The 19,534-nt window shown below is 45.2% G+C and overlaps 1 protein-coding gene across 1 annotated transcript; it reads left to right on the forward strand.

The window, feature by feature from the left end:
- Window positions 1-288: 288 nt before the first annotated feature.
- On the forward strand, window positions 289-18,636 carry megf8 (multiple EGF-like-domains 8). The gene is made up of 44 exons (XM_069655907.1): window positions 289-494; window positions 1,260-1,449; window positions 1,568-1,731; window positions 1,823-2,032; window positions 2,192-2,372; window positions 2,651-2,739; window positions 2,860-3,073; window positions 3,174-3,357; window positions 3,676-3,821; window positions 3,914-4,024; window positions 4,134-4,285; window positions 4,442-4,543; window positions 4,679-4,826; window positions 5,205-5,368; window positions 5,720-5,923; window positions 6,259-6,456; window positions 6,611-6,871; window positions 6,985-7,103; window positions 7,218-7,349; window positions 7,567-7,680; window positions 7,869-7,952; window positions 8,267-8,506; window positions 8,628-8,812; window positions 8,929-9,142; window positions 9,313-9,553; window positions 9,691-9,823; window positions 10,095-10,345; window positions 10,463-10,573; window positions 10,680-10,798; window positions 10,909-11,146; window positions 11,259-11,430; window positions 11,553-11,716; window positions 11,837-11,972; window positions 12,067-12,298; window positions 12,392-12,518; window positions 12,612-12,822; window positions 13,504-13,718; window positions 13,798-13,993; window positions 14,093-14,261; window positions 14,385-14,577; window positions 14,667-14,837; window positions 14,969-15,099; window positions 15,289-15,421; window positions 15,509-18,636. The coding sequence occupies exons 1-44, from the start codon at window positions 471-473 to the stop codon at window positions 17,006-17,008; spliced, it is 8,673 nt and encodes a 2,890-aa protein (XP_069512008.1). The 5' UTR covers window positions 289-470; the 3' UTR covers window positions 17,009-18,636.
- The last annotated feature ends 898 nt before the right edge of the window (window positions 18,637-19,534 follow it).

Genomic DNA, 19,534 nt, shown 5'->3' on the forward strand with positions numbered 1-19,534 from the left:
TGGCAGTGTTGGGTTCTGCAACTTGCGGCGCTGTCTTTTGTGTTGGCAACCACTGGTTGTGCTAGCCAGCCATAAACACCAAAACAACGGGCATCTGTACCGAAGATGGACTGCAGCAATCGGCTCGATGGTGTTTCAGTGTTTCGCTGTTAGCCGGGAGCTTTTCGGACTATTACTAAGGCCGTGTTTTAGAAAAAATGATTTCCGAATTGCATAATGATAAATTACTCTAAAGAATGACTTATACTGCTAGATTTTGCAGCCATTCACGATTGCGCATCTGGATTTTTCTGAGCCGCTACCGCTAGCTGTAGTACAAGCTAGCCGACAATCCAGGGCTGTCCTCTGCTGGGACTCCCAATCAGTAGCTACTAGCTAATTCAGCTAGCTGTCAGTCTTGAGCACTCCTTAACGTTTAGTTAGCTCGTGTGGTAGCTAGCATTAAAGGGTCACCGAAAATGTAAATTGCCATGGGGCCAAAGAGACGGGACCTGGTGAGTACGATGTTGCAGACTGCAAACTAGCCAGCTAGCGGCCTCTGGCTGTTAACGGTTTTCTGTTAGCTAGCTTAGCAACCCTTAACGTTAGCTTTGTTGTTATAGCCTGCGGAGAACTCGGAGTTGCGGATACTTGAGGGTTTGTCATTTTGCTAGTTGGATGTAAGATATCAGATTATTGACGGCATGTTGGTTTATAGCATGGGTTATTTTTAGTGCTTAATTTGTGAAAATGTTGGTGTTACATTATTGTTATGTTAGTGGCATTGGTGCACTGGTTACTGCACATAGGGCTAACAGTTGTTAGCTCCATCAGAAGTAGTATTTTTTTTCCAGAGGTCCCCCCTAAGTCTCGAAATGCGCATTACGCATTATTAAGCGTTTAAAAAAATACCAACTGGTCTCTTTAAGTCGGTTGAATTTTTCAGCTAAAATAACACTGCAGTTAACATGAGGAGCATGCATATTGAAAATGAAATATTTAGTGAAATCAGTCAGCAGAAGAGATAAACGATAACGGGCAGAGAAAAGCAAGGGCCAGCCCCCAAGGGCCTGTCTCTTTGCTTTTCAATTAAATTATACTCTATATCCTGCTGGCATATTTCCCAATTCTTGTGTGGTAGATCAAATGCTTGACCCAGCTGAAATTCTGAGGTTTGTTCGCCTTTGCGGCACATTGCTGACTCATATTTTTGTTGGTGATGTGTCTTTTTAGACCTAGACTTAATGATTCTCTGTCACCTTTTGCTTTCCATCATGCAGGCTGTGCCAGTAATGGCCTCCCCCCTCCCTGTCTCCTTCATCCTGGTGGTTCTGCTGTTGGCTGAGTCACCTGTGGGTCAGGCAGGAGACTGCAAAGGCCACAGGCAGGTGTTGAGGGGACCACCAGGCTATGTCACAGATGGACCAGGAAACTACTCTGTCAATGGGAACTGCGAGTGGCTTATCAAAGGTATAATGGGCTCTAATATTGTCATGTGAACAGGAAAATTAACCATCAAAGAGCTGTAACTTGAAGCTAATAGTCAGTTACTCATTCTCATATTTGCTTCTTCTTTTGTACCTTCCAGCTCCCAGCAACAGTCATCGCATTGTCTTAAATTTCACCTTTATGGACACAGAGTGTACCTATGACTACCTGTTTGTGTATGATGGAGACTCCTACCAGAGCCCTCTCCTTGCCAGCCTGAGTGGCAACACTCTGCCTCAACCTATCGAGGCCAAGTCTGGAAAGGTAACAAATTAAGACAAGATGAAAGAAACTGAGGCATTTTAACTAGTGAGAATGGTAACTTTATGTTTGTCGTTTTGTTTTATTTTCCCAGATGCTGCTTCATCTCTTCAGTGATGCTAATTACAACCTCCTCGGCTTCAATGCCACCTACACTTTCTCTGTGTGCCCTGGCGCCTGTGGCGGTCATGGCCGCTGTGATCCCTCTACATTAAAGTGCCACTGTCATCAGGGTTGGGGAGGAGCAGCTTGTACAACCCCTCTGTGCTCACAGGCCTGTTCTGTGAATGGCCAATGTGACAAGGTAAGAGTGCAGAGGGCAAAGGTCAAATGACACGGATAGCAAACAGTAAAATGGTCACTTCTCATTCCCTCGATTAGCTTTAGTTATGCCTGTCAGTTTTGCAGCTTTTGAAACATTGATAGGTATTTAATTATTCTTACTTTCTGTGTTTTGCTTCAGAAAGGAGAGCGCTGTCTGTGTAACCCAGGCTTCTTGGGTCATAGCTGCCAGCTTGGCTTTAATGATGACAGTGGGGCTGGGCAGTGGTGGCGTGTGAGTGAGGAAAACCCCTACACACCTCCAAGGACGGGTTCTGCTGGCGTGTACCTGTCCCCCACTGGAGCCATGTACTTGTTTGGAGGTGAGGTTGATGTACTCTTTATTTACACTGATTTAGCTTTTAGTATTTAATTAACAAACCACACTTTTACATGTTGAATATTTTTGATTCTTCAGCAGATTAATTAAATTCAAGGTTATCAATTAAAAGAACCTTCATTTTAAGAGTTAGACTTTAACCCAAAATATTGGTGTCTTTGTTTTTGCTGCAGCCCATTACTTGACTTTAACCTTCCCTGTTAACTGATGTTGCATGTGATGACATGAGTTTATGTTAATGATTATTACTTATTTCCCCAGGGTTTGACCTGAACAGAGCTCTTGGTGACTTGATCAAATATAACTTCTCATCCAACCAATGGGACAGCAGGTCTTATGGTCATTCTCCCGTAAGTGATTTGTAGTGTGTACCAAGTGGAAGTTACAAAGTAAACAGGTTGTGCATTATCACAACCTAATATTTCTTAACTTGTAAACATAGTCAATGTGAAGTCCCTCTGTGTTGTCAGGTGGCTCGTCACTCCCACACAGCAGTAGAGTGGATGGGTAACATGGTTATCTTTGGAGGAGAGCTAGCCAATGGCTCCTTGGCAAGTGATGTCTGGATGTACCGACCGCTCCATGATGACTGGCAACAACTTGGCTTTTCGAATTCCTATGGTGCTCCTAAACTGGCTAATCACGCTGCAGCTGTAGTGGACAATTATCTCTATGTATTTGGAGGTGGGTTTCACAATATGTTGTCTGTATTTGGAGTTTGTCCCTTTAGGAATAAATTATACTTAGGCAGAATGTTTATTTTTTCTCTCTTCCTATTTACCAGGTCGCACTGAGGAGGATATGTTTTCCTCCTCTCTGTATCGCTTTGGTCTGCATGGCTCTGGACGCTGGGAGACTGTTCAACCCACTGGTGGGAAGCCCCCTGCCACCGCTGGCCACTCCATGGTGTTCCACAGCCCCTCTAAGACTCTTCTGGTTTATGGAGGCCACCGGCCTACAACTGCTAGGTACATACCCTCCTATGCATTAGATTACAGGATACACATGCTGTTTGTTTACATTTTGCACACTTGTCTGAATGTGGTTGTTGAGGAGGAGGTTATTGTCCCTGACACTCTGGCTGAATTAGCTATTCATCAGAGTGACAGCCTGGGGAAAGAAACTGTTTCTGTGTCTGGTTGTTTTGGCGTACAGTGCTATGTAACGCCTGCCGGAGGGGAGAAGTGAGAATAGTGAGAATAGAGAAGTGATATTAGTCAAACAAGTAAACAAAATATAGACATCTGGTTAGATACTAAAAGTACTCTTGTTCATATTTTCCTAAGGTTTAGTGTGAGAGTGAACAACACTGACGTCTTCCACGTGGACAGACGCTTTTGGACATCCTTCCGTTCCCGTTTCCCAGCAACAGGCCCCAGAGAGAGAGCTTTCCACTCAGCCACCGTCATCGGGAACTACATGGTGGTCTATGGTGAGCATAGAAAAATAAAGCACACATAAGCCTTGTTAAACAGTGCAGTGCTATGTATACTCATCTATTTTCTTCCTGCGTGTCTCTCATAGGGGGGAACGTACATATTCACTACCAAGAGGAGAAATGCTATGATGAGGAGATCTTCTTTTACCATCTGGGCTGTCACCAATGGGTGTCTGCTGGGGAGCGATGGTCACTCAGTGAGTTCCTCTCTCACACAAAGTCTAGTTTTCACCTACAGCTGCTTTCTATGTGGGCGGTACGTCCACATCTGCACTTATGGGCCTAACCAAACAATTTTTCTCTAAGGGGGAGATGCTGTGAGGGGGCGTTACTCGCACGTTGCTGCTGTGATGGAGGGACGAGTGCTGCTGGTCGCCGGAGGTTACAGTGGGGTTGCCCGTGGAGACCTGGTGGCTTACAAAGTACCGCTGTTCGTCAGTAGCGATCAAGGTGACAGGGTGAGTGAACTGTCATGAATTAAGCAAACATGGAGTCATATCATTTGGAAGATACATTTGCATATATTCAGTAGAAGAAGGGATGAAAAATTGTGCTGAAGAAGAAGGAAGTTGTTGTGAAATGCCTATATTTGTGTGTATTTTTTTTCTTACCAGGATGCTGTTTGTGCTGAGGCGCTAGATGAAAGTATGTGCCTTAAGAACCCGGAGTGCAGCTGGTGTGAAGGTCGCTGTCGAGAGTACCAACCCACTAATCCGGTAACACTTCCCCTTATCCATTTATAATGCATTCCTTAATTTTGAGACTTTCAAATCATTTTTCCCCTCTGATCTCTTTGCATGAAAAATTGTACGATACTTTTAGAATTTATATCTCATGTTTTATATTCACAGTGTGGCAGTACTGGGTGTCTGGGCCTGGCTCGCTTCCTATCTGATTGCCAGTCCTGTCTGGTGTTCAGCGGCACTCCAGCTTCCCTTGCCCGTGCCCCTGGGGAGTTCGGCTGGTGTGTTCAGAACGAGTCCTGCCTTCCAGTATCAGGTGAGACCCAGGGAGGGAGGAAGGAGGGCAGAAGAGAAGGGCTAAGCAACAGACTGAAAAATAGATGTTGGGTGCTGACATGGGAGGGACTCGGCTCATGTTTGACGTGTTTCAAAAACGGGGCGCAGTGACTTGACTACACCGTACTGATATTGGACAAGTGACTCAGACCGAGTTTTGACTTGCCTGTCCGATCATATTGTCCCCATGGTGCAGTGAAGTCATGTGGTTTCTACTCTTTTTGAGCACACGTCACACAAGAGTCACAGATAAGGCTTGTTTCAGTACAGTAGTACACTTTGAGAAACTGCTGTATGATGAGATTTTAAGAGGTCAGATGTTTTTCTGTTTGCTGACCTCTCCCTCTCGGTCTCACAGAGCGAAGTGCGTGCCGTGTGGACCAGATCTCTGGGGCGTACGGCTGGTGGGGGGAGCGTACCCTTTTCCTAACCTCCCTCCACTCCTGTCGCACCGAGAACTATGTCCCGGGACTGCACCTGCTCACCTTCCAGCACCCCCGCAACGACTCCCAGCCTGACAAGGTACGGAGTCCAAATCTACTGTTCTAGTTGTGGTTGTAACTACTTACCTCTCCACGTATACTTATCCCTCCTTCCTTCCTCCAACACTGCTTTGACAATCCACTGTAGTTCTCAACATGAATATTATAGTTATTTTTCTTTTATTGCTTATTTCTACCTTCGCTTTTTAACCCCTTGACTCCTGTGCTCTCTTTTCTGTCTGTTTTGCAATATCTTCTATAGAAAATATTCATTTTTCAAAGTAGTTTGTCAAATTTGTGGAGCAGTTTGTAGAGAATAGTGCTCCTGTTGATGTGTCTCCACTTCCATCCCACCTCCTCTATCCTCCTCCCTCCTCACCCCTTCCGCCAGGTATCCATCCTCCGCAGCACCACCATCATCCTCAGCCCCACTACAGAAATGGACGTAGCACTGCAATTCAGGGGCTTCATCCACCCATTGTGGGGGGCCCCGCCACCTGCACAACCTCCCAGCGATACCGTCTCCATGTGGGCTCGCATCCAGAGGCTTCACTTTGAGGCTCGAATGGCATCAGGGCCCAACTCAAGCCAACTGGTGAGGGAGAATGCACATAAACACCTCAAATTCTATATTTTCAAACTCAGTAAATCATTTTAAACAAACCTCTCATCTAAAACTGGAACATATTGACAGGATCAGTTGTTGTAGATAACTTGTAACATAGTTTTTCCGGACATAATTTTTGTCCCATGTTGAATAACATTGTGACTTTTGGAGGGCAGACTGAACAAGAGATCCCCACAAGACTAATCAGTGCAGGACAAATAACTTCACTGTATATCTGCTTTAGCCTGGATTTGGTCTGTGTTTGCTATGATTGCTCTTATTGCCCCTTTTCTTTAACCCTTCTCCCCTTTTTCTTCTCTCAGGAGGTAGTGGGTCGTTGGGCAGCTCAGCAAGAGAAGGAGTTGAAGCTGCTGGCTCGATCAGATGGGAGTAGACTGTTCTCTAACCTGACCAGAGGCAACCACTATCTTGTTCAGGCTGAGGGCTACCTTAACAACTCTGGCTCGGGACAGACGAGTGAGATGGCCCTGATCTGGAACAGAACATTGCCTGGAGGGAGTGTGAGTACTGGCAAGGTTAAACCCGTGCTTCTCTATAAAAGCAAAGAAGTTTAACTTTTGCTTCATTTTTTTTGCACAATGAGTTTCCTTCAGTGACGCAAACCAGCTTATCTCATATCCTCTTTTATTTCCCCAAACTTTGTTCTGCTTCTAGGAGATCTCGTTCTTGTTTTTGGAGCCTTACCGCTCAGGTTCCTGCTCGGGCTACATGTCCTGTCTGGCCTGTCTGTCCGACCAGTCTTGTGGCTGGTGCCCGTCTTTATCCCGCTGCCTGATGCGGGATAGCCCAGAGCTTGAGCCCTGCCCTGAGGGAGAGCAGGGGGAAGGCAAGGAGGAGGGTCAGCGCCATCTGCTGTTGGCACCTCAACACTGCACCTTGTGTGAGGAGTACAGGGACTGCTCTGCTTGTACTCAGGTACATCACAAAGAACACCTCACTGATAATTAAACATTTATATACAAAAAGCATTATTGCTTAATTTACAGCTACATATTCCTGACTCATGCAAAGCTAACTTTGGCCTGCAGGACCCTTATTGTGAGTGGCAGATAAACTCCAGCAAGAAAGGAGACTACCAGTGCAGTCGACGAGGAAGACTAGATGGTTCCATACGGGATTCAAGGGGATGTCCTAAAGTCTGCAACCAGTGAGTTGAAAAACTTTATGTTAACATAGATACAGATTATAAACTATGTTCACATAAACCTACAACTCACCTTCATTGTCCTCCTGTCCTTTGTCGTGTCTTTGTCTCTCACAGGAGAAAGACGTGTGGTGAGTGCCTCTCTAACTCCAGCCAGTGTGCATGGTGTGAGTCAGCCCAGGCCTGCTTCTATTTTGCTGCCTACCTCACAAAATACCCCTATGGAGAGTGCAGGGACTGGTACGACAGGTAAAATGAGGCATTTTAAAGCCTTTGCTTTTCCTTTTTAAGTATTAAAATACAGTTACCTGCTTTCCTGTTAGTTTTCTCGATAACAGTTTGTACACAGTACAGTCGTACACTTGCATTAGTTAAACAAGTTGTGCCATTATGTTTTTCTCAGTCAGTGAGCTGAAATGATTCTTAGTTTAATATTCTAATATTCTCCTTCATTTTTTTTCGTCAGTGTTCATTCGGTTCCCCAGTGTAAACAATGTTCAGCTTTAAACACGTGCACGGACTGCCTGCGGACGTTTCAGTGTGGCTGGTGCGGTGACTATAACAATCCCACAATTGGAAAGTAAGTATGGCAAATATTTAATACTTATAATTATACACTTTACAGACAAAGGACATAAAGTGCTAACACCCTGTTTTGATCGACATATTAATGAATCCCTTTTAAATCAAATAGCTGTTGGATTCATTCTCATTTTTACTGTGATTGTCTTTATTATTTTAATTGATTTTTTCCACCTGTTTTTTCAGATGTTTGAGAGGAGACTGGGGAGGAATGGACGACCCCTTGGTTTATAACTGTAGTGTTGCTGTTGCTGAAGCCCGGGCTGCAAAGTAAGAAAGCTCTAATTACTTCTTTCATGACTTGATGCAGTAAGCTTTTGTTATAGTTGTTATTTTATACTGTGAACTGTTTATGGATTGTTTGGTGGTCAACTTTTATTTTGGATAAAATTAAAGTACTAATTAACACTAAGTAAATACAAACAGATTCTTACCTGTACTGCCTCTTTTAGAAGCAGACCTTACATTATGTGTTGATGCCCTTTTTTCCACTGAGTATTTAAACAGACATTAGCAGAGGATATATTGATAGATTGATAGGGTACACCTGTCCTACTTCTGATCTTTTTGTCCTGCTCCTCCAGCCCTGAGCCCCAGACCTCAGCCCCGCCTCGACCCCTGGACATGGAGATGGAGCTAGAGCACTTGGAAGACGAAGAGCAAGATGCCATCTGGTCCTACCCTACCTGCCCTGATGTAGAGGAATGCAGGCTGGGTCTCCACAACTGTCACCTCTTTGCCACCTGCATCAACACTCCCACCTCCTACGAGTGCCACTGTGAGAGGGGATACACGGGGGACGGCACACTGCACTGCAACCAGACGTAAGAGTCTCTTCTAGACTTAAAAATCTTCCTCACCCGTCCCGTTTAACATTCAATGTTGCTCTTCTGGAATCTGGAAAAAGAACATTTTGACCCTTCCCATCATTTTCCCCTCCCTCAGGTGCTACAATGAGTGTCGTGAGGGTCAGTGCAGCGGCAGCCCACGGTTTGAGTGCGAGTGCTCGCTTGGGTGGACATCAGACCCTGCTACTCTGGTTCTCAGTGGCGTTGAATGTGATGTGGACTGTGGCTGCAACTTCCACTCCACCTGTATCACTGCACCAGGGATCTGTGATGAATGCCAGGGTGAGACCTTGATAAATAACTTCTTAACAGTCATCTTTGATATTTAACTGTTCCAGGTCAATGAGGTAGAATTATACAGAAACGTTTTCTCCGCTGACGTTCTTCCTCTGTCTCAGATTGGACTACAGGGCCTCACTGTGAGCACTGCCGTCCAGGTAGCTTTGGTTCAGCCCTGGCTGGCGGCGGCGGCTGTGTGCAGTGTGAGTGTAACGGCCACGGCGACCCTGTTCGGGGATACTGTCACAACCAGACTGGTCAGTGCTACTGCACTCACAACACTCATGGGCCACACTGTGAATCCTGCCTGCCTGGTTATTATGGGGACCCTAGGTAAGGACATTTAATCATACACCTTGAGTGTAATGTTTTCTTTTGTGCCTGAACTGTTTGAAAACAATCCAGTTAAGGGAAAGAAGGTCTTAATGAAAGTAAAAACTGTGAAAACAAACAGAAATTTTCTTTCTGACTCGTCCATCCTGACATCTTTGTCTTCCCAATAGGAACAATGGCACATGCTACCGCCAGTGCCAGGGCCGTTCTGTGCTGCTCTCCTCCACCTCTGCCTCTGCCATTCCTCTCTCCTCCTCTCTTGGATGGCGAAGTGGCACAGAGGGAAAAGGAGGTCTTTCTCACTGCCTGTGGGTCCTCTCTGTAACTGAGAACCTGGCTCCTTGTATGTCCAGACAGTTGTGCCCCCCCATAGCCCTGACACTACACCCAGACTCCCACACGCATTGTAAAGTGAGTACAAATTTGACCTGGTCATTAACACCAGCATACCTGCAAATGACCACGTTAGCTTTGGTATAGTATCAAAATGGTTAGTATTTCTTTCTGTTTAACCGACTCCATTATTTTTTTGTGGTTTTGTTTTGCAGAGCTCCTACGTCTATGTGTTTGATGGCCTCCCTCGATTCCTGGGTAACGGAGTTGTGCATTCAGATCACAACCTGATTGGAGCATTTTGTGGCACGACAAGAACTCAGCCCATCACTGTGGAAGCCACGTCAGGTAAATTATTACGAATAAACAATTTGGCTGTAAAAATCTGCTTTGACATAAGTCTAGTGCAGGCACACTGCAAAAGTTGAGTGATTACATAGTATTAGACTGGTTGTTTTGGGCTGCCATACATCCCTGTAAACACATTAACCATTGACTACTCAGCATAGTATGTAACCTTAGTCACTGTCAACCATTGAAACATTTTATGCAATCTCTTATTCTAGTCCAAAGTCACCATGTCACTTTTACTATACTGTATTTTCTCGTATGCCACCAGGTGTGATCTCAGTCTACTTTGAAGCCAACGTCACCTCAAACAAACCTCAAGGCTTCAATGCATCTTTCTGGGTGCGGCGGTGTCACCAGAGCTCTGATGAGGGTGAGGATGGGACACCTGCGTGTCCAGGTGGAGCCCAGTGCCAGGGGGGCCTCTGTCAGTGCCCTCAGGGATATGCTGGGCCACACTGCGACCGGCCCATGTGCCCTCAGGATTGTGGAATAGCAGAAGGAAGAGGGTCTTGTAATATGGTGAGAGTTGTGACAATTTATATGAACAAGTTTTGTTTTTTTTTCAAGTTTTTCAAGACACTTAAATAAGAGCGAACACAATTTCCTAGATTGCTAACCAACATGTTTTGTTTTCAGTCTCTTGGAGTGTGCGTGTGCACAGAGGGCTGGGCTGGCTCAGACTGCTCTGTTCCTCGGGACTCCAACAGCCTGGTCTGGGAAACACTGCTGGACACACAACTGACAGTGGTAAGGGCAGAACATAACAGAAACAGAAGAAAAAAGATTGTTTCAGTCTGCACTATTCTTTAAGTTAACACACAAACACACCTAAATGCGCACTGTTGCTCCACAGAATCAGGCCCACAGGTTCCTCCACAGGATGGGCCACACTCTGGTGTCTGGACCACAGGGCTACCTCTGGATGTATGGAGGGCTCTCTCTGGCAGAGGGCATTCTGGGAAATGTTTACAGGTAGGGGCATGTAAACTGAGACTGTCCGCTGCAGTATGAATGTCATTAAAAGTGTTATTATACTGTAAGTTCTATTTATATAAGCAAAATTGACACACCTGGTTCTTTAGATATTCTGTGTCAGAGCACCGCTGGACCCAGATGTTGACCAGCTCTGTAGAAGAAGGCTCCACTCCGAGCCCTCGCAATCACCACGCGTCTGCCCTGCTGACCAGTCATGAGTCTGGCTCAGGTAGCCTCACAGCCAGTCACAACTTCATGTTGGTGGTGGGTGGTGTCACACCGAATGGTGTTGCCATGGATACCTGGAGTCTAAATCTCAGCAGTTTAGTCTGGAGAGAACACAAGGTTAGGACTATGTTTATTGTAGAATAAAATACATCTAAAAAATACGAAGCATGCATTTTCTTTTGTTTTTTTTTTACCTTTATCTACTTACATTTTCCTCTCCCTCTGACAGAGCACACTGCTGCCCCCGGTGGCGGGCCACACTTTAACTGTACGCAGAGACTCCTCGGTGCTGCTGATTGGAGGTTACTCTCCAGAGAACGGCTTCAACCACCATCTGCTGGAGTTCAGTCCTCATACTGGAAACTGGACCATTGCCGCCCATACAGGCACTCCACCCACAGGTTTCATCTTGTTTTTTTCTTTTGGAAGTTTTTACTCCATATGAACATGAAAACGTAACACAACACGATTGTTGCAGCAGAAACATATTTTTTTCTTCTGTTCCACCTCCTTTGTTCTCCAGGTTTATATGGCCACTCAGCAGTCTACCATGAGCAAACAGATGCCATCTATGTCTTTGGAGGCTACCGCTTTCACGTAGAGACTGTTGAGCCCTCAGGAGAACTCTACAGTCTGTACTACCCCAACCTCACCTGGTCTCTGCTGGTTCCCTCACAGGGTAACAAGGTAAGAGCCAGACCACGCCTACTCGCGACTGTCATTACAGGCCAGTAGATGAGAAGCAAAGCATTTATCCTCCACTGTCCACTGTAGTAATATAACTTGTTTTGTCTCTTTGCTACGCAGCCCCTGTCCCGTTTTTTCCACGCTGCAGCCCTAATTAAAGACACCATGGTCATTGTTGGGGGGAGGACAGAAGCAGAGGACTACAGTAACTCGGTGTCTCTGTACCAGATAAACTGTAACACCTGGATACAACCAGGTATCTGTCTCAATGTCTTTCCTGCAAAATCAGTTATGGTCACATCAAAACTATCAATACCATAACCTAACCCCGTTTTCTCTCTTTCCTTTAGTCTCAGCTGTAGGAGATCCAGTGAACCGTTCAGTGTCTCTCGCCATGACAAGCTTGGAGGGCCGTCTCTTCCTGTCAGGAGGCTTCAATGGTGTCACGCTGGGCAGACTCCTTACCCTGACTGTACCCTCAGACCCCTGTGCCCTGATGCAAACACCCGAGGCCTGCAACACCACCACAGGCAGCTGCCTCTGGTGCAGGGGAACCTGTGCCTCTTCTGATACTGCTGAGAGGTAATGTAACTGCTGAAATAACAAATAGGACTGTTGTTGAACTTGAAGTTTTGTACAGCTTATAAATACAATGCATCCCTCCCTCTTCATCAGAATGGGCTGCTTCACTGGCCAGTCTCCCTGTTCCCCAACCCCTCGTCAGCCGGACCAGTGTCGCAGACTGAAGACGTGCAGTGAATGCCTCGCCCGACACCCTAAAACATTCTCCAATCCATCACAGGTTACTTAAAAAACTGCTCTATCACACTCACTATTTTAAAGTATCAAAGATAACATCTGTCAACTTAAATCTGTTCTTTACTACATTTCCCAGCCTGCTCTACAGTGTAAGTGGTGCACAAACTGTCCAGAGGGAGCCTGTATCAGCAGCTCTGTAAGCTGTACGTCTGAACATGACTGTCGGATCAACCAGAGAGAGATCTTCCTGTCCAGCAACTGCACCGAGACCAGCTGTGAGGCTTCTGACTGCCCAAAGTGTACTGCTTCCGGAAAATGCATGTGGACTCGCCAGTTTAAACGCACAGGTACAGGCGTCTGAAATTTGAAGACATTTCGTTTTTGTTTTTAGGTTATATGTAACCTGAAAAAGAAATCGCTTTTCCTGTGATTTTCTTACAATCAACGGGTCTTACCTTTGCCGGAATGTCAACATCATGATGCAGATTTGTAGAAATTAAAGATGAAGCTTTGTCAGGTCTTCCCTCAAGAGGAGAAGAAAACTACTTTTAAAATGCTCGTTTGTTGAACGGAGGTCGATCATTTCTGATGCATTCAAGGAAGTATGGAAATCTAAGCGCTGCACGGCTTTCATGACACAGGGTCAAGCGAATATGTCTCAAGTTGAATTTTAGATCTAGAGCGGGTTGTTAGCTGAACTTGCTGCAGAGGTCTGTTTATAGAAATTAATAAGAAGCTGATGCCGATGGGAACCAAAAGTCATTACGGCAGTTTACGTTCCGCCTGCTTTTGCTCCACACGGACTGTTTTTCCTGCATACGCTGCAGCCTGCTGCTACGTGATTGGTCAATACAACTCGGACTACAAACGTACTACAAACAGAAAACGGAACACTTCCTGTACTAAACTCACGACCCTACTTACAGATTCTACATTTCTGTAGAGATCAATGTCATCTCAATTCAGGCTGTTCTTATTGTAATGAATCTAACACTAGCATAACATTGACTGTGCTGTGATTTCTCCAGGTGAAACAAGGCGCATCCTGAGTGTGAACCCCACCTATGACTGGACGTGTTTCAGCTACGCCCTGCTCAACGTCTCCCCCATGCAGGTGGAGTCTTCTCCCCCAATGCCGTGCCCTCCACCCTGCCACAGCCTCCATAACTGCAGCCTCTGCCTGGGCTCCCGGGGCTCTGATGGGGGCTGGCAGCACTGTGTGTGGAGCATGGCTCTGCAGCAGGTAAGTGTGCCCTTCTTTGATTGACACAGTATTTTTTGTGCATTATTTAACACAGCTAACCTCTCTGCCTTTTCTCTAGTGCATGAGCCCATCTTTCATGCCCCTGCGATGTGAGGCGGGTCAGTGTGGTCGCCTGCTCTCTGGGGGGGACTCTTGCTCCCCCCAGTGCTCCCAGCTCAGCCAGTGCTCCCAGTGCATTGCTAGACCTCAGTGTGGCTGGTGTGCTACTCGCGGAGGCAATGGAGCTGGACGCTGCCTGCAGGGAGGACTTGACGGTGAGAAATCTCTTCAGTTCACTAGTTCAGTGTTAAATTTCCTCCTTTATTAATCTAATTATATTCTTTTCTCATTTCTAATCAATCATTGTCTTCCAGGTGTCAGTGAGGGTGTTTGCCCCCTGAGAAACAGCAGCTGGTCTTTCCTCCACTGCCCAGAAGAGGACGAGTGTGCTAACAGCCATCACCACTGCAACAGCACTCAGGACTGCCATGACCTGCCCCAGGGATACCACTGCACCTGCAAACATGGTTACATACTCAGCAGGTACATCAGGAATCAACCTTTATTTTATTTTACTTTTTTATTTAAAAAACAAATGTATGGCTTTGAAAAGTTAATACAGCTGTGTTAACCCAAATCCCCTCCTCTGCTTTTTCTCCTGTACAGTGTTTCAGGTCAGTGCGAGCCAGTGTGTGCACAAGGCTGTGTGAACGGGACGTGCGTGTCCCCAGGAGTTTGCCAGTGTCACTTTGGATTTGTGGGCGATAACTGTTCCTCTCAGTGCAGCTGCAACAAACACAGCAACTGTGCCGGTGTTAGCAAACCAGATGTTTGCCTTGAGTGCCACAATAACACCATAGTAAGTGCTTGTAGAAAAATAATGCACTTATCGTTAATACGTTTTTCCCATGTCCACTGGTGAGGATTTTTGCTGTCTTCTATTTACAGGGTAAACACTGTGAGAAGTGTAAGCCTCTGTTTGTGGGCTCTGCCAAAGGGGGTGGCACTTGTCGTCCATGTCGGGAGTTTTGCAAGGGAAACAGTGGCGTGTGTTTATCCCGAGATGAACATAAAAAAGCCCTTGAGAACCCACGTCTCTTCCCTCTGGACCCTAATAACGTAAGTATCTGCGGTCCTTGTGGCCTTCTAAAACAAACACAATGGTCGTTTGCTTTCTGTAGTGTCTTTGGCGCTGTCAATGTTCTGACTCGTTCGGTTTCCGGGTTAAATCTTTCTTTTTCTTCTATCAGATTCAGAACTTGGTGTCTGAGGGACCCACAGAGGAGAATGCTGTGTGTGTGAACTGCCAGAACAACAGCGTGGGGGACAAGTGTGAGAGCTGCCTCGGTGGCTACTTTCTGCTGCAGGGGAAATGTGATAAGTGAGTGATGTTTGCTCCCAACATACAATGGATGCTATTCTGTGACTATTACAAAGCCCTTATATATATATTCGTGATTCTTCTTTTACCTTGTGACTGAAAATAATTTCATGCTCTTACATAAACAAAAAAAGGAAACCTCTTTCTTTTCTCCTGTTTATCGTTTGTATTTTCTCCTTTTCATTGCAGGTGTCAGTGTAATGGCCATGCAGACACGTGTAACGAACACGATGGTACGGGTTGCCCCTGCCAAAACAACACAGAGACCTCCTCTTGCCTCAGCAGCCCTCAGAGTGATAGAAAAGACTGCTACAGACAACAGGTTTGCACATGCTTAAGATTACTTTAAACGTGGAAGACAATACGATATAACTTAATCAAATTGAAATTTTTGTGTTCTTTTATTTAGTGTGCAAAGTGCAAAGACTCCTTCAACGGCACACCAGTGAATGGGCGTCAGTGCTACCGTCAGTTCAACGTGGACACTGAGTGCTGCTTTGACCCGACGTCCCAGACCAACTGCTTCCACGATCCTACCATTCGCAACCTGCCCAAGGGCCGCACTGTGTTTTTTGCCGCCCAGCCAAAGTTCACTAATGTGGACATTCGCGTCACCATTGATGTCACCTTCGGTGAGGTGGAGGTGTATGTGTCCAACTCTCATGACACCTTCATTGTGGATGTGGACCGGTTCACAGGGATTCACACCATCAAGATCGAGGAGGAATCAGTAACACGTGGAACAACGACTGGCACAGAGAAGGACTCAGCTCCGTCCCCAATTAAGGTGTTTGCCAATTCCTCATCCAGTCTTGGAGGTCCCGTGCTCGCCCACAACCCACTGCAGCTACAAGCAAAAGCTCCAGGGGCAGAGAGAGAAATTAGAGAGGAACGGGCTGAAGGACTTATCACTTACATCACCGTGTGGAAACCACAGACAGTGCTGATTGTCCGTGCAGTTCGAGATCGTGTAGTCATCACCTTCCCACATGAGGTTCACTCTCTCAAATCCAGCCGCTTCTACATCGCTCTGAGAGGCGTGGGAACAGACGAGCGGCAGGGGGAGTCCCAGGGCCTGCTGTTTCTGCGACAGGACCAAGCCCACATCGACCTTTTTGTCTTCTTCTCCGTTTTCTTTTCCTGCTTTTTCCTCTTCCTGTCTGTCTGCGTCCTCCTATGGAAGGTTAAACAGTTCCTGGATTTCCGTCGGGAGCAGCGTCGCCACATCCAGGAGATGACCAAGATGGCGTCAAGGCCCTTTGCTAAACTCACCATATACCTTGAGCCAGAGGAGCCTCAGCTCATCTACCTGCCTTCAGCTGGTGGAGGGGTGGGGGGCAGCACTGTATCACTTGCTCATGCCCGCACGAGCAAGTTAGGAGGAGTGGTGGTGGGCCAGAGGGGCAGGGCAGGAGCTGTCTCCTACAAACATGACCCGGGCTCAGGACCCACGGCCCACCACCACCATCACCTCGCCTTGGGTGGAGGGGGCAATGGTGGCCAGCATCTGCCGCTGCACTACCTAAACACCCACCACTATGCCAGCACCACAGCTGGCACCCAAGCCTCACACCATCACCACCCATCCACCTACAGCGGCTACCAGCACTTTTGCCGGTCTGACCCCTTCCTCTCGCAGCTCATGGGCTTTTCCTATTCCTCCTTTAAGGTCGGGCCGATCACCCTGGAGCCCACAGACGACGGCATGGCCGGGGTGGCCACTGTCCTCTTCCAGCTACCTGGGGGTGTCTTGGCTCCGAATCGTGCCTGTCTGGGCTCCGCTCTGGTTACTCTGCGCCAGAACCTGCAAGAGTACTGTGGCCATGGCAATGGAGGGGGGCACGCAGGGGCCGGCGCAGGGCGTAAGGGGCTGCTAGGGAATCAGCACCTGACCACTATGGCTATGTAGGAGAGCAAAGATATGCATTAAAGAGGCAGGGATAAAAGAGATGGGATAAACCTGTAAAAGTGTTTGATTTATAATAAATTAATTTTTTGAAAGAAAAAGGCAAAGTCGAAAAGAAAGTTATGACAGAGTCAGCTAATATGAGCATTTTGAACAGAGTTGTACATACACTGTATAATGAATTATTAAGTGTCTTTTATTGTATTATGTATTGCTATACTGTATTTTAGTGCTTCACATGACCAAGCCAGCTGTCTCTAGAATGCACTACAACTGCTATACGTATCAACAAAGCAATGTTGCAACCTGTTTGTGATCACTAAAGAGCTATGTGCACACTTGGCTGTCTCAAACAAACAGAAGTGTTCAAAAGAAAACATGTGCTCTCTTTAGAACCAACATGTGCTTTATACCCCAAAAAGAGACAATCAAATTTGCCGTTAAGAACAAAAGACTGAAATGGCTTCGGCATAATGTGCAACATTTTGATTGTCAGCTCAGCGCAGGAAAAAAAAAGTCAAAGTTGCTTGTGAGATGGTTTTTATATCATAGTCGATATGAGTGATTTATAATTGTAACTCAGTATATGGCAGGCTTCTAAGCTACGTGTTTATGTTAAACAGACTCGTTCACCTGCTCTGTTACATTATTATTTGTTTTTCTGCTCATCTGCCTTCACTTCTTGCCTTGTCTGTGAGTCTACTGGCTTACACTTACAACTTGTGTTGTTGGAAATGTGTTGTGAAGCTCCTGGAGAACACAATCACAAAAGCATACGTTACATTTTCTTTCATTACTTGTTTTTGTAAAAAAATATGAAGGATAACCTTTTCATTATCAGTCTTTGGTTGCTGGCCCTATGATGTTGTAAAACACAACAGAACTCGTCCATACAAATGAAAACAATTTTTGTCCTTCTGAAACATTTCATTACATTTTGTTGACATGAAATGTATGTCGGTGTTTGGCTACTTTTTCCGGGCAGCGTGCTTAGATGATTGTATTAGCCAATGATAGCTACAATTTGATGAAAAAAAAAAATGGATGCAGAAAAAATATAGCAGGCAAAATGTTCTCTACTCTATGGAAAGTTGCATTTGAAAGTTCTCCTGGTGAGAGATGTGGTAAGACTTGACAGCATTTTTATTTGTAATGAGACTGAATAACTTGTTCACTGGTTGGTGTTGATGTTAGTATTTTTCGTTTTCCTTTTTGCACTGCATGGAGGCAAAGAGCCCCATTATTCATGTGAAACACTAAGAGGGGATGTTGTCCGGCCTCAGATGGCACACAGTGTCATGGATGATCTCAGAACGGTGCTACTGGCTTCTTATCAAACTGATAAAATCGTAAAAGGTTTTGTCAGGAACTGAATTCTCACAGCATAGTTAAGCAAAAATAAAGCTCAAATAAATATTCTCACTATTTATAGCAGCCCTCCACAAATACGCATTAAAACTGTTTTTTGTCTTGTATCTTTGTGTATGTTTTTTTTTAACATACTTTATTTTTGTACATAACTGTTGTGTTTTGTTTTTTCCTTGTTTTCAAAGAAGGGAACAGTGTTGAACAGAAGATTGAGTCAAGATTCTCTGTCCTGAGTCGGCTGAAATAAAGTCTGTGGAACATGACTGTGTGTGTTTTCTACAGAGCAGAAAATCATTGTTTTTGCTAATAATATATTATATATATAATATATATGATATTTTGCCGATATTCGATATGCCGATATTTTCCAACCCTTGTTGCTGATTTTAATACCGATTTTTACCGATATTAGGCACATGGCGTCCCCTGTTGTGGAATTGTTATCATGCCTACTATTGTTGTACTGGCCCACTGGAAGATGCAGAAATAACATAATACAGTGCTTTTTAAAATGTACACATTCACTCAGCAATATGAGAAAACTACTTAAACTTAGGTTATGTACAAATTAAACTAATATTCGTAAAGCTTTTTTAGGGAATCATTGAGCATTTAGGCATAATTAAAGCGTTTTATCGGCGGAAAATATCGGCAGAAAAATGATGATATCTGCCCATGCCGATATGTCATTTTCGAGCCATAATCATGAGATACTGATAACATTGTGCATCCCTAATTATAATGATATATAAACAATAGCAATAGAAGACATAGATGTGAAATGATTTTTGGAAATGTTACTCCCATGGTTTGAACTAAATATAATTATGTCTTTTGGATGTATTGTTTAGCTTGTACCAAGATGAAAAAACCCTCAAGTTTTAAAATTAACATATTTTCAGATTGATTCTCTGACCTAGATAAGCACGACATGGGCTTACCTTGGGCTCTAAGTAATTGTGATCTCTTCAGGATAAGGAAAGTCTAATATAGAGTACTCATGTACAATATACTTAGAAGTCAAAAGGAATGGCTGTCTCTTTAATTGCACAGTGGGCGTTAACCTGAACGTTACTGATTTAAGCTGATTGGCCAGAATCACCGGAAGTCCGGTCCTTTTTCTGTGTTATTATCTTATTAACTACTACACTAATGTCTAAT

This window comes from Semicossyphus pulcher, unplaced genomic scaffold, assembly GCF_022749685.1.
Source record: "Semicossyphus pulcher isolate SPU_LCO1_2020_fin unplaced genomic scaffold, fSemPul1.0.p SCAF_9, whole genome shotgun sequence".
In the NCBI taxonomy this organism is placed as follows: Eukaryota; Metazoa; Chordata; class Actinopteri; order Labriformes; family Labridae; genus Semicossyphus; species Semicossyphus pulcher.